Genomic DNA, 14,947 nt, shown 5'->3' on the forward strand with positions numbered 1-14,947 from the left:
GGCCAACTTTTGGATTAAATATGTTGTTGGAGAGGAGGTTGCATTGGGTTTTGGTCAGATCAAAAGTGACTTTTAGGATGGGTAAATCCAAATGGAAAAGGAGAAGTCATTAGTCTTCCCCAATGTGTTTTCTTGGTTTTACCATTTGGTCGTTAGCATCATAATTGGGCTGTGCCAATGCTGATTCTTTTTTTTTTTTCTTCTGGAGCACGGTTGTACTATAAACATGAGACTCGATCTTGGAACCAAATCTGATGCTGCCTGATACAAAAACATCCAGGACACCCACTAGTGAGAAGTGGCCTGGATCATTTCCTTGCAGATATGTTGAAATGCTGCAAATTGACTGAAAGCTTTTTGTCTTCAATGATTTACAATCATTGAGATATTCTCCCTATCAGATAACTCTAATAACACAAGTCCAACATAAATAGATTTTGGGGCAATTGGCTTACCTGCTGCTACGCTTGGCCCGGGCCCTGGCGTAAAAGGCCTCGTAGGATTTGGGTTTCAGCTCAATGGCCTTGCTAGCAAATTCCTCAGCCATCCCAAAGTCCTGCTCACAAGACAACAACAAGACTCAAATCTGACCCAAAAGGAAGACCAGATACAGGAATACCATTCTCAGGGTTTCCCACTCACGTTCATTTTCCTCCGACATCGGGACAGGTTGAGGAAGAGCGAAACCTTCAACTCCCTGAACGTCTTGAGGTCCTCGCTGAAACCTTCGCGCGGGAACTTTTTGAGGGCGTACTGGTAGCGCTGTGCCGCCTCCTTCACCTTCCCCTTCTGTGACGCAAAACCACGTTCCCAATGAATCCCTTCCTAACCACAGTCGGCCATTCCCAAATCCCCCTACCTTGTAAAAGCCGTCGCCCTCCTCGATGAGTTTGCTCAGTAGGATGATCATGATGTCGGGTTTGGAGGTGGCCATAGCCCACGTGGCCGGACCTGCATCACAAGGGAAGACCACATCGTGAGCAACCGTGGTGCGGTCGGAAATAAGCGAGGAAGAGAAGAGAGGAGGTCAAAACAACACAAACAAACACAAACACAGTGATAAAAACGATAACTGCGTGGTCGCCAAAGACCACAATTGTATCCCACCGGACATCTGGATTGTCTTGCATGAGGAAACAGTTTAAGTGTGGCAGTTTATACGTGATTCTCCAGACCTGGAATTTTTCAGAATCGCCAAACTAAAGCTTAAATTGACCAATCCAGTGTATCCTGGTGGGGTACATGAAGAATAATTGTTATACCGGGGTGAAGAGGAGGAAAACAAGGCAATACACTGTCAAGAAAAGTTCACAGCTTTGCGACTGGACTCCTGGTGTCCGCCACTGAAATGATAAGTAGCTTTTCTGAGGGTTGAAACCTTCAGATTTCTTTCTTATCTGATATCTACATTGCATCCGTACACAATTTAAGGCACTTCATTTTTTATCCAACATCTGTTATAAATGTAAAATTAGATGAGAACTTGGAAATCAAATGTACATTTGCAGCTGTATTCTATGGAGGTTGTAGACATTGAATAAAAATTAAAAAAAGATTTAATGTTGCATTGGTTGACAAAGTAAAGCCGCACGTTATGGCATTTTCATTATTTAACATTACTTTAAGGTTTTATTAAGTCATTTCCTAAGATGAAGTGAAATTTCAGACACTTTTTTCAAAGTAATTATCACATTAACATTTAAAACAATCCCTTACTATTATTATTTGATACCAGTATTTGGTTAGATAGTTGTATTTAGTGCATCGGCAATCTGTGACACACACACACACACATACACACTAAAACACCAACACCACAAAGGCACGAGAAACGACAAGGCCACAGAAAAGCACGCGGCGGCGAGAAGACTCTCGCCGTCGAGCGTCGTCAGGATGACCTAGGTGAGCGGCATGCACTTCCTGCTCCGAAAAAAAAACCCAAAAAACAAAACAAAACGACAACCACGCAGTCCGCGTCGCTCGGAGGCTGCCGTCATGCATCCATGCCGCTAGGAAAAGGCTCGGACCGTCTACCTCCAAGCGTAACACCTATTAGTCACTTTAGTTAGCTAAAGCTAACGCTCAGGAGGAAACACAGACGACACACAGAAAGGAGATAGAGCTGTCAAAATGCCTGCTGGGGTGGGAGGTCGACAGCCTTGGCTTTACCTCGGGGCCTACTGGGCAGCGTCTGACATCCTGGGATCGGAAAGAGGCGGAAAAGAGCATGGCGGTGCGGAAAGAGGAATCAGAGAGAGAAAGAGGAGGCAATGGAGGTGGAGGAGTGAGAAAGGAAACACACAAAAAAAAAGAAGCAGCAAGTGAGAAGCGCAGATTTGGCAAAATTAGAAAAATTGAAATTGATGAAAATAAACAGCACAGACAAGCGCTATTGACATCTTTTTCTCTGGCCCGGGAAGAGCTTGAAGGGAAGGAGGACGTGCCGGAAGAAATGAAATAAAGGTGTGGATAGGAGCAGCCGTGGTTGGGGGGTGACGTAGCGGGGATGTCACCGAGACGATGACGTGATGGGGAATCGGGCATGATCTCATCGTTTTTAGAGAATGGGGAAAAAAGATTTTAATTTTTTTTAAAAAACGATTAACTGTCATCGATCTGTTTTGACTAGGATGGATGGCAGCCATCGAACGCCATTACGTGTCAAAACTGGTTTGTTTATATTTTTACACTACTGAAACAAACTTGTCGAGAAGAAAAGTGTACAAAAATAATCAATTTGTCATATTGGAAGATTAAATCTTTATATGAAACAATTTTTTGTAACGGAATTTGTGAAGATATGGCTATAATATTGGGATCGGATCGAGATGCAACAAATAGGCCATCGGGGGTACACGGTCGATTGGTCGCCGTTCTTTTGGTCACCCGGAAGGTTATTGATAATTACCATTTAAATCATTGCTCAAATTCCCTAAATATAAACTGCGAATTACTATTTAGTCATACTTAATGCCCTAATAATTATTAGGCTAAAGAAAAGCTCCAAAATTCCCGGACTTTTATTGTTTCTTGTTGGAGAACTTGTTAAGACCCTGACTGACGTTGCTTCTTAAAGGGACAACGCATGTACATACAAACTCTTATTTGGTTGCCCGTTGTCAGGGTCCGGGCGACCAAAAGACCGGCGATCAAAAGACGGCGACCAAAAGACCGGCGACCAATCGACCGCACATGGCCATCGGGACATCCCTATGACGTACAACTGCCAAAACAGTCAGAAACGCTCTTCTTACACAAAAACGGCAAACCTCTTTGCAGACAACAAACATGAGTGAATGAGTGATGATGCTGATGATTTGATGAGCAGTAAACGACCCTGTTTATGATGAGGAAAACTTTTTACGTCTTGCAATAATGGCGTACGTATGCTTGCAATTGGATCGAGTGGTCTGTGGTGTGACATGCTCCTGGAGATCTGGTGGCAGCAGGCACGTGATGTTCACAGGACGCGGACGTGTTCTCACCTATCTTGGCGCCTTTCTTGAGCAGGGCCACCACCACCGACGTGTTCCTGCAGCCCACGGCCCGGTCCAGGGGACGCATGCCGCTGTAGTCCACATGCTCTATCATGGCGCCGTGATCCACCAAAAATTGGACCTGACAGCAGATGATGTGAATTTAGAGCCAGTGGGAATTCAGCCACACGCCACGCCCCGCCCCGCCGCGTTCACAGACCACGTCGGAGTCGCCGTAAAAGGCGGCCAGGTCCAACGGCGTGCGGCCGTTTTTGTCGGCGTGGTCGGTGGCGGCGCCGCTTTCGACCAGGTATCGCACCACCGGGAGGTGACCCTTGAGGCAGCCCCAGCTGAGCGCCGTCAGACCCTCCTTGTCCGTCAGAGACATGGAGGCACCTGTTCAACATATTGACAATTTATTTTGATTATAATTGTTTATTTAGGCTTTAATCATATAAGCTCAGAGTGTCATTTATTTTAAATATCAACCAGAACTTAGAACTTTTCTTCTAAGTTCTACTTTTTATATAAAAAATCTGCATTTGTCTTTCAGGTCTTTTCATATGCAAAAAAGAATTTAAAAAACTAAATTAAAAATTTTAAGTGAAGACTTAGATGCAAGAATTTAAAAAACTAAATTAATTTTTTTAAGTGAAGACTTAGATGCAAGAATTGAAAAACACAATTCAAATTTTTAAGTGAAGACTTAGATGCAAGAATTTAAAAAACTAAATTAAAATTTTTTGAGTGAAGACTTAGATGCAAGAATTTAAAAAACAAAATTCAAATTTTTAAGTGAAGACTTAGATGCAAGATTTTAAGGATGAAAAATGAGGATTGATTGCGCTGAATTTTGAATCGATATGATGACCGTGCCATGTAATATCGCAAAATATTTTCTTTCCAAATCCCCTTTACTCACGACTTTTACCTTGCGAGAGTAGAAACTCCACCGTTCCCAAGTGTCCCTCCGAAGCAGCCATCATGAGCGGCGTGCGTCCCTGTTTGTCCGTCAGGTTGACGTCGGCGCCGTGCGTCAGTAGAAGGTCCACTATCTGGCAAACCAATGTCATTAATATTATTATTACTTAGCATAATTCTGATGCCCGTTAGCGTTGTCTAGTATGCCTACCTGCCAGTGGCCCTGCCGGACGGCGCTAAACAGCGGCACGATGCCGCGCCGGTTGGGCTGCGCCACGGCGGCGCCCTGCTCCAGAAGCAGGCGACACACTTCCAACTTCCCCCGACCGGAAGCCGCCGTCAAAGCTGGTCAAGGAAGGGAAAGAGCCGCGTTATTGGGTAGAAACGCGTGTTTGCGAACACGTGCCAATTCTCTGCCTTACCCGTCTCCCCCCACAGCGAGTCAAAATTATTGATCTGCGCTCGTTCCACCTCCTCCTCGTCTTTCTCCGGCAAGTCCAGCAGGTAGGAGACAATCTGAGAGATATTTCCATGTTATTGCAAATTTGGGAAGACTGCCGACTGTGTGCTTGCTGAGATTTAAAGTGAAAACACTCCAATTTTGCCCCCGTTTAACTCCTGGGGCGAATGGTGGAAAACAGCTCTCAATTTAGTGGAATTTCATACATAAAGTTAAAAATCCTATCCATGACTTTTCTGTTGTGTGCCCCTTGGCCACTAAGGGCCAGTATAATACATCAATTTGTACTCGGGAAAAAACTGTCATACTGAATATAAGTTTTTCTTTCTTAACCACAGAATAGGTGTTACAATATAGTAAATGCCTTTCATACTATCTCTCTCATTTGTATTATATTACGTAAGTTATTTCTTCAATCTCCTCCCGACATTCAAAAATGACTTAAATTTCCTGAATTGGATTAATTATTGATTCCAAAAATCAATAATTTGAATAAAATCGGCTTAACATTCGTCTTGATTATTAATCACATTTCTTTTATCAACTAATGATTATTTTAAGTAGGCGGGTACCTCCGTGTAGCCCATGCTAGCGGCGGCGACGAGGGCCTGCTGGACGGCGTGGCTTTTGGTGAAGGCGCCCTGCTGCTGAGTTTGTGGCGAGTGTTGCACCGAGCCGCCGCCGTTCCAGTCGCACTCGATGAGGAACTTGACCACCTCCATGTGGCCCCTGAGGGCCGCGTGCACCAACGCGCATTGGCCATTCCTATCCAGGTGGTCCACCTGGAGGCAAACCACAGCATTGGCGTAAGCGGTAACTACCAAGCAGTCACACGTCTACAAAACACACACACCTTGGCTTTCTTGCGACATAGCGCCGTCACGATGGTGATGTGACCCCCGGCGGCGGCGTAAGCCAGTGGCGTCAGGCCGCTCTCGGAGGGGGCGTCGGTGTAGGCGCCGTACTCCAGGAGCAGGGCCACCATGTCCATGTAGCCCAGGTGGGCGTGGACGCATAATACGGGGGCGTTGTTGAGCACTTCGGTGCGGTAGTTGACGTTGGCTCCGCCCAACATCAACAACCGGCTCACCTGCAAGCACACCAAATGTGACTTTAGTCATCGCGGTAAAAATCGGGCAGGAGAAATTTAGATACATTCTATTGCCATAACACGTGCATGTAAATTTCTTAATTGGCCCTGAGTTTTAATTTCATTTAATTGAAAAATTAGCTGTGACTTTCATATTTCACGACATGAGGAAAAAACAGACAAGTAAAAGATTTACTTGTTGGCTAATACTGGGTTTAAAATAAAAATATTTTTTGTTGTCGTTTTTAATCACCTGTGGCTGTGGCTTAAAACATGAAATTCAGACACAAGTCCGATCTTCTGAAAATGATTGCGAAAACTCAAGCGTAGGTGCTCACCTTGATGTTGGGCGTGTAGAGGTTCCTCAGTGACGAGAGAGCGGCCGACAGACCCTCCGTGCTGTACGAGACCCACAGCCCTTGCAAAATGGATGAGGACACGCCCACTTTCTTGCTGAGACCCTTGAACAGACAGAAGTCAAATACTGTGACAACTTTGTCTTTTTTATAGGCCGAACCGTTACGAGAACAAGCGAACCATTCCAAATGCTAAAACAGACTGCGTTCATCCGTTGTTGTGACCTCGATAGGACATTTCCAGGCTCATTTATGCAAAATCCAGGTCATTTCAAGGGTTCATTTCCATTTTCCAGCAATTAGGGAAGGGCCAGTACCTTGAAGATATGTGCTTTGAGGATGTGGTGGCCAAGCTCGATGGTCTGCTGCCGATTCAGCTTGCTCTCCTGGCGCGAGAACCAGAAGGCCAACAGGGTGTGGCCGCTCCTGCGCAAACACCAAAACATTTAGCCGGTCGCCCCATGAATAACGCTCACCCGCTGGCGACATTTACAATGTGATACGCTTCCTCAGGGGGTTAAAAAAAAGCCAACCCAAATGGTGACTAATGAGATGCTTTTATTTATACCAAACTGACTAATGGAGCATCGTGGGTGCATTTCCGCTCGTCTAACAAAGGTGATTCACAGGCTATTTTTAAGGATTTTTAAGGACCGAGTAGTGACGCAGTCGTCACAAAAAAATTAACGACTTGATACGGGCGTGCAGTCTAAACAAAGAGAAAATGATTTGGTATTGTTGTGTCCGGGAACTTGCTATCATTTCATTTCACCTTTCAGATCTTATCTTGTCTTACCTGGGATCGCAGAGGAACTTGGTCTTCTCGCCTTCCTCCCGCCATATCAACCACTCCCTGAAGGACGGGTGGACGAACATACGAGTGCCGTCCCTCCTCTTGACCAGGAAGACGGACAAGTTGTCTACGCGCTGCTGGAAATCCTCCCAATCCAGCGTACCCTGGATTAGCACGGCGGTTAGCACTTGGCATCCGGTGTCCAACCACTCCAGATTTGGAATCGTACCTGCAGTGAGCCGGCGTTGATGGCCTGGTAGATCTGCTCGTCGGTGAGCGGGTGCAGTGAGGCTACGGCCACGTTGAGGAGAGGCAACGCCCGTTCGAATGAAGACTGCGTGGGGAAGCGCATGTTGCACTGGAGGAGATACACTTCGGCCAAGTTGACCGGAACCACCTGAGGAAGGAATGGAGGACATTTTGAAATGCTTCTTTTTGGGAGCAAATCGATTTAGTGATTTAAAGCTTTACCAAACTTTGTGGACAAATGTGTCAAGCTCTCAAAAATTTAGAAAGACTGCTTTGTTATTTTAGATTTTGTGGAGGTATAAAAATATTCTGCTTTTTGATCATCTTTCCCACATGATTGAATAGCGAGGGCTCATAAATAGCAGCACTTGGCATGAGAACATGATTAAAAACAAAACAGAAGAAAACAATTTTTCGGGGTGGGGGCAAAAATACTATCCAGATGTTAGCATACTTATTTCTTTTTTTTAGCATGGTAGCAACAAATTGTAATAGAGAAAATAATAAATGATTATATAGCAAAATTAGTTCAAATTTAAGTAACATGGATAATTGCCAAATTAAATTGCACAAATAACAACAACAAAGAGACATACATATACATAATGAATAAATAATAACTATATATAATAAATAAATATCAATAACGTCATAAATAAATAGGGAAGTACACAAACAACAACAAACAACCAGATAAATAATCATAAATAAATAAGTAAGAAATAAATAAGTAGTCAACATAATAAAGATAGTAACAGAGCATTGTAGAGAGAACATTTCGTCAAACAAAAAAAAGCACTTGAATAATGACAATAAAGGCATTCAATTGAATTGGTAATTTGCCGGTTAAATTATTTTTGCTATGATATTTCTATACAAAACATATCTTGAAAAAAAATCGGATTGGAAGTAAAAAAATATAAAATCTGCATCGGGATAGCCAGAGAATTTTGATTTCTTCACTCCAGAACGAAGTTATGTAATTATGAGGTCAGTAAATGACTACTTATGTGATGCAAAATAAGCGCCACTGTTTTATATTATAGATTTTATAGGAAAGTCATAAATATAGTGACAAATGAAGTTTGGGAGGAGGACTCACTTTGTAGCTGGAGCTCTTGAGGACGAGGTAGCCCTTCTCGATAAGGTCAAAGGTGAGCTTGAGGTACAGGTAGGAGCCCTGGCTGAGGGCCTTCAGGTGCCCGCTGAGCTTCCCAAAGGTGGTGTTGTCCATCTTGCCGTTGAGCGAGATGTTGTTCTGGATCTCCGGGCTGCTGTGGATGCGGTGCAAGATGTAGCCCTGCAGGTCCTGGTCCATGGCGTCGTTCTCCTCCAGGCCGTCCAGCGAGATCCGGTGGAACGGCAGCGGGTCGGTGATCTCCTGCAAGGTGGTTCGGACCGTCACCACCAACTTCAGCCAGGGGGGGAACTTGTGGATGGTTTTGCAGAGGAAGGAGACGACGGTGTCGCCGTAATCCGGTTTGTGGAACTCGGCCTCGTTCAGGCCGTCGATCAGGACGATCAGGTCTTCCTCTGTGTTGATCTTCCTCTCTGTAGAAAAAAAACAACATAAGTGGATATTCTTTTACCAAATAGTTGATCATCTCTCGACTTTATCCGTTTGAGCAAAGTCTGGTCTGGGCGTCACCTTTGTAGAGGGCATCCAAGGGCTCCAGTACGCCTCTCCTGAAGGAGGCCAGGGGGTCCTGGACGCAAGATCGCAGGCTGAGAACGCTCTGCAGGTGAGGTTCCCGCAGCATCTGCTCCCTGTAGGCCGCCAAGTGAGGCGAGCGACACAGCAGCGCCGCCACGTTGTGCACAAACTCGGGCACCAGGCAGGTGTAGGCGTTGTCCGCTTGGCAGTAATGGTAGGCCACAACCTGGAAGGGGCCCAACAAGCAAAGCTTGAGAAATGGGACCTTGTTTGCTTTTCAATTTGATTTGCATCCCTTCATAATTCATCCAGCGCCCCGCGAACCTGACTGAGAAAAAAAATGGCTGAAAATGCATGAATGGTTCGTTTCAAATGGGAACTGTTTTGAAATATGGCCAAAAAATGCATTTGAGAATTAGATCATAGCTTCAAATTAAGTTTACTACATTTAAACAGAACATTTTTTTCTATTTTGGTTTTTGTTGTCTTAAATGGTACGATGATTAAAATATGCTGAAAGCTTGAAAAAAAAACCCACAAATTTTATGAGCCGCTGTATACTGCAAATCATTCAATTTTGCATGAAATGAATATCATTCATTATCATCAGGAATAATTTAATCAATTTAATGTGTAAAAATACTAAAAAGATACATGACTGAATTTCCTTGGGAAATATTACAGAGAGTATTGGCAAAATTCAAATTAAAATGATTGCAATATATATATACATATATAGTACTTCCATTAGAGTAGACAAGCATTTTGGATGTGTGTGGGTTGTTGGGTGTAATTCTTCCACCAAGTAGGGAGGTGAAAAAGCAAGTGATTTCAATTATTTATATGCAATCTTAACAAGATCTAATAGCTGGGCTACGGAAGTAGCATTCTGCGTATATTAATATTTCATAAGGCTCCCTGGCTATGTTGTTTTTCCTCTTTTAAACACGTGTGCATAATGCGTTTGGCGCGGCGCGACTGTCCTCACACGTTGCGCAGTCTGCACGGGACGCGTGACACAACGACCATGATAAAACATTTAAGAAATACAAATCTGGTGAAAAAGTTTAAAAGGTGAGAAAATTGAAGCTTAATTAGAATGTCAAAAATGAGCAGAATTGGACAACATACTCTGCTTCTTTTATCTCAATGTTTTTTTTAAATCATAGATGCTTATCACTAATTTGCACTGTAATAAAATCATATTTATGTTTTTAACGCGATTTTTAATGAACTTTCTGACCTTAATTAGGCATCTACACTAGTTAAGGATTTTTTAATATTAAGTCATTTACTGCCATTGACATTGCATCTATTTCAACTGGCTGGCTTTAAGTCATCTTTGCCGTTGACAGCGACAGATGTCCAATCCAATTTGACTGGAGGATTGGCAGTGATCAAACATGTCAGCCAATGCGTAAGTTTTTAAAGAATTTGGCTCATAGGCAAACAAAACAATCTATTTTGACGTGTACCTGTGAGGCGAGTCTTCTCATGGACTCCTCTTGTCGCCGCCTCATCTCGGGGGTGCCGGGGCAGCTACCTCCACCCAGAGTGCCGTGCGTGGGCTGCGGCTGGCTGAGAGGAAGTCCCTCGCCATCTGGACGCACGTAGACATTCACACTTAAAAATTGGACAGAAAAAAAGGTGGGAAAAAGCAAACGATATTCGGAGAGTTTGTACGTTTAGGTGAGGCCTGCGGGCTGTCGGAGGCGATTTGGCGCATGCGCGTGCCGTGGCAGCTGAGCGCCACCAGGCGGGAGATGATGGCCGTCTTGCCGAAGCCGATGTTGCCCACCACTACCACGCCGCGGCTGCTGCCGGGGCGGTTGAGGTGGCCGTCGATCTCCTGGAAGAGCCACTCGCGGCCCGTGAAGACGGAGTCCACGGTGATGGACGGCACCTCGAAGAGCAGCGGCTTCAGGGCGATGTCCTGGGGCCGGTACGGCGCAAAACGCACTGCTGGCACGGCAAAGCAAAGGAACATTTACTAGGTTGGACAGGTTTTAATCAAAGGTGAGGCTCAGGCATTTGTTAGGACATTCAAAAATTGATTATCTCATTGGCTGCCAATCATGGTGATGACGGTCCAGTCTAATTGAAATCCACGTGTTCAGTTACCTTAAGAAAAAATACAAATTTGTTGGGGGGAAAAAACACCCCAAATTAAATTTTCATACATTTTTGGGTAAAACGGGGAAGAAAAAAAATGTATTTGTCCTTATATTTGAATGACAACAAACCCCGCCAAGTACTATACTATTTTGTATAATTTCTTATTTGAATGAAATTGAAATCAAATGTGAAAAATATGAAAAGGGTTATTAAAAAAAAGAAATACACTCTAGCCACTCGAGGCCATAGCCCCAAAACATTTTCTAAGTTAGAATTTTACAATTTTTAATTACATTTATAGTTGTAAATTTATATTAGTATTGTCCTTCACTGCCTTGACAAGGATTATTTGCTGCTAGCCATTTCCCGATTCAAAAATTGGACATCTTGCTGACGGTCATGGCTGTCCAATCCATTTTGACTGGGAGACTTAGCGGGGTTTGTTTGCTCTCCCAGTCAAAACGGATTGGACGTCAACCACTGTCACAAGTTTAAAGCAGACAATAAATGACATTTTCTCACTGTCTAAAATCAAAATTGCAAAGCCGCAAGATCATAAATGTAAGCGCGTGTTTTAATCTTTGATTCTGCATGACTTGTCACAAGTTTTGGTTCTGGTTTTCTGAGATCCCTGCAATGAAAAGACTCTAAGAGGTGTGGTTAAACTATAGTTTGGCATGGATTCGAGCCCTCAATCTTTGGGGAGGTCTTGGGACAGCGTAGGATACCTTGCAGTAAGACACGATGAGACATAAAAGGGAACCTTATAGGACAATAGGGGACAAAATATGACACTGCGGGATGAAGTAGGACATAACAGGTATTTGCCAAAAGGTACTTGCAGAGAAAACTAGGACATGATGGAGCAATACGAGACACAATAGGGGACATTATGGGACACTGAGGGGGGAAAAAAAATGTAACTTACGTGACTGTGACTGCCAGGCATGGGAGTTGTTAGCGGAAGCTGGGCAAACAAACAAAGGACAAAAAAAGCTCTTTTAGTGGGATTCAAATTGTGGAAAAAAGGCAGAGATGTTCTGTGTAAAAACAAGATAAAGCAGCAAATCCGTTCGTGTCACGGAATGTCAACACAGTGGGAGAAATATGACGTCGCTGCCTTTCCCACAGAAGAGCAAAATGGGGGGGAAAAATAGCGTCCGTTTTGTTTTGACTCACTGAGAAAGGGCGTGTTGGGTTGGGTGATAAAATTCGCACACTGCTATCCTCTCTGCTTTCAGATTTTACGCAGAGGGTGGTGTGCTTTCAATGTTTATCTGCTGGGAGCCTTAAAATAAAACGTGTGCATCCTCCCACCAATTAATTTATCATTAGCAGACATCCAATCCTTATGATGTTCATTTATCTGCTGCCAGCCTCCAAAGTCAAATGGATTAGACATCGCGCACCGTCATAGCAGCCAATGAGTTAAAATAATATAATAAGACGTCCAATCCATCCGAAGCGGGAGTTTGGCAGTGACGTCTAGAATAATGGCAACCATTGACTGATTAAAATCTGATCGAATGACTTCACATTCGTGTACATTTTTTGTACTGTACACATATGCTATGTATGTGGTTTTGAGGTCTAGTAGGGGTGTGTGTCTGTAAATAATGCAGCCTTTATGCAAAGTGTTTGCCAGGGTAGTACATTAGCGGGTCCTTCGCAAATGGAATACAGTTTAAAAAGCCCCGACTAAGTCCAATAATGAGCCCACATTTCCGCTTGATGGTTTTCCTTGGTCACGCAGTAGCTGGCTCTCTGTGTGTCTCTGAAGTGCTGCTAGTTCAATTTCCAGGAATCCCAAGAAGAGGGAAGAAGGCACCAAACTAACACTGATGTAACTCTCTTCAATTTGCAAGCAACTGAAAACTAGAATCAGGGTGATTCCATTTTAATTGTGGCTAATGTAACTGCGTTCGGATTGGGTTTTTTCTCGCCCGATGGCGCTAGTTTGAGCAGGTAGGCCACGCCCCACGATGTTGCCTGCTAAAATCTCACGCCCTAAAGAAGCATGTATTGCAATGCAATACTATAAGATTGAATTTGTAAAATTACGAGATTAAAGTCGTTTTGTGCCTTATTTTTTTCGTGACCGGACGTTTGGTCGCCCGGACTTTTGATAGAACAGGTTGAAATTATGACAGAGAGGAGAGGGAGAGTTTAGAGTTTAATATCTAAATACTGTTGAAACCAGCGCTCAAAATACTGTTGAAACGATCTAAATACTGTCTAAATACTGTTGAAACGATCTAAATACTGTCTAAATACTGTTGAAACCAGCTCTCAAAATTATATTCATGATCTAAATCAGGGATGGCCAAACCGGTCCTCGAGGGCCGCTGTGGTTGCAGGTTTTTGTTCCAACCAATCCAGCACAGACACTTTGACCAATGAGATTTCTGCAGAAAACAAGAAGCACCTGACTGCAATCCACTGATTGCACTTGTAGGACACCCGATTGGTGAAAAGGTGTCATCTTGATGGGTTGGAATGAAAACCCGCACCCACTGCGGCCCTTTGTGGAATAGTTTGGACACCCCTGATCTAAATACTGTTGAAACCAGATCTTTTTTAAAAGATTCAACAGTATTTAGATTGTTTCAACAGTATTTTGAGAGCTGGTTTCAACAGTATTTAGATATTAAACTCTAAACTCTCCCTCTCCTCTCTGTCATAATTTGAACGTGTTCTACCAAAAGTCCGGCGACCAAAAGTCTGGGCGACCAAAAGTCCGGCGACCAAAAGTCCGCCGACCGAAAGTCCGGCGACCAAACGTCCGAGTACCATTTTTGGGGGGGGGGGTTGAAAAGGAACATGATTGGTTTCATGGGATGAGACTTCTTACGACGTCAAGTCTGTATCAACACAAAATTACCTTTGGCGTAACATCAGGGGAAAAACAAAAAATGACGAGATTAAAGTCATTATATTTCTTATTCTTACATTACGTGAAAAGGAAGTTTTTCAACATTTGGCGACGAGAGTCGAAGCGAGCGGTCTGAACTTGACATAACGTAAAATCAACTCGCTCCCCCGGTCTTGGGGAGTTTTTTTGAAAAGATGGATGCCTCACCATCATCATCGTCATCAGAACACTTCCCAAATGCACCTTTTGGCACCCTAGGGTGACATTGAGTAATCTCGCCCACCTCCTCCGCATCCTCCATGGCAGCCACCGCAGAAAGCTCGGCGGCCAGACGTTTGAATTATTCACCAGGTGAAGATGACTCACGGTGGCAGAGCGAAGAACGCGAGGAAGGAAGAAGGACCGGCTAGTCACAGTCGCCATGGAGACCTCAACCATCAAACTTTACGAACGTCTGCCTCACTAGTTAGCACCCCCCAACTCAGTATTCCCGTGTGTACGCTCACCTCTCATGTCCGGTCCCGACCGGCCTGGCCCACAGGTGGTGCTCTGTCTGGGCATGCGCAGCGAGGTACGCAAGGGGGCGTGTCTCTGCTCATCCAGGTAGGCCAGGTCTTCCAGGTGAGCTGAGCTCGTGGCTGTAAAAAAGAAAAAGAAAAAATAAACATTTCAAGCTGCCTGAATACAAAACAGCATTTGACGGATTGCACAACATAACGTGTCCAGTCTGAACGCAACATGTAGAACATTGCAAAATTAATCTTAAGAAAGCAATCTTGCTCAGTTTCAGTGGAAACAACAACACAATGAATGAATTATCCTTCATTTCTAAGTGAATAATTCACGGAAGATAAAATTTGCCCTGGGAGGAGATCTGGACTGGATAAGGGTTCTGTTTTCATGTCACATGCTGACTTAGTTGCTACCTTAGCGTGTTACGAGGTTTTTCTACACGAAATGT

General features: G+C 43.9%; 1 protein-coding gene across 1 annotated transcript in view; it reads right to left on the bottom strand.

The window, feature by feature from the left end:
- Positions 1-14,947, bottom strand: part of tanc2b (tetratricopeptide repeat, ankyrin repeat and coiled-coil containing 2b) — a 72,175-nt gene that overhangs the window by 3,795 nt on the left and 53,433 nt on the right. Inside the window, exons 9-29 of the mRNA XM_077626042.1 lie at positions 14,493-14,624; positions 12,043-12,081; positions 10,683-10,961; positions 10,475-10,599; positions 8,994-9,225; positions 8,448-8,896; positions 7,326-7,493; positions 7,100-7,260; positions 6,621-6,729; positions 6,286-6,408; positions 5,711-5,947; positions 5,430-5,639; positions 4,820-4,913; positions 4,609-4,742; positions 4,408-4,531; positions 3,697-3,872; positions 3,486-3,618; positions 2,170-2,199; positions 860-951; positions 643-789; positions 456-556 (exon numbers count right to left, since the gene is read on the bottom strand). Coding sequence (XP_077482168.1) covers positions 456-556; positions 643-789; positions 860-951; positions 2,170-2,199; positions 3,486-3,618; positions 3,697-3,872; positions 4,408-4,531; positions 4,609-4,742; positions 4,820-4,913; positions 5,430-5,639; positions 5,711-5,947; positions 6,286-6,408; positions 6,621-6,729; positions 7,100-7,260; positions 7,326-7,493; positions 8,448-8,896; positions 8,994-9,225; positions 10,475-10,599; positions 10,683-10,961; positions 12,043-12,081; positions 14,493-14,624 — 3,295 coding nt within the window. The remainder of the gene's footprint in view (positions 1-455; positions 557-642; positions 790-859; positions 952-2,169; positions 2,200-3,485; positions 3,619-3,696; positions 3,873-4,407; positions 4,532-4,608; positions 4,743-4,819; positions 4,914-5,429; positions 5,640-5,710; positions 5,948-6,285; positions 6,409-6,620; positions 6,730-7,099; positions 7,261-7,325; positions 7,494-8,447; positions 8,897-8,993; positions 9,226-10,474; positions 10,600-10,682; positions 10,962-12,042; positions 12,082-14,492; positions 14,625-14,947) is intronic.

This window comes from Stigmatopora argus, chromosome 18 (assembly GCF_051989625.1).
Source record: "Stigmatopora argus isolate UIUO_Sarg chromosome 18, RoL_Sarg_1.0, whole genome shotgun sequence".
NCBI lineage: Eukaryota > Metazoa > Chordata > Actinopteri > Syngnathiformes > Syngnathidae > Stigmatopora > Stigmatopora argus.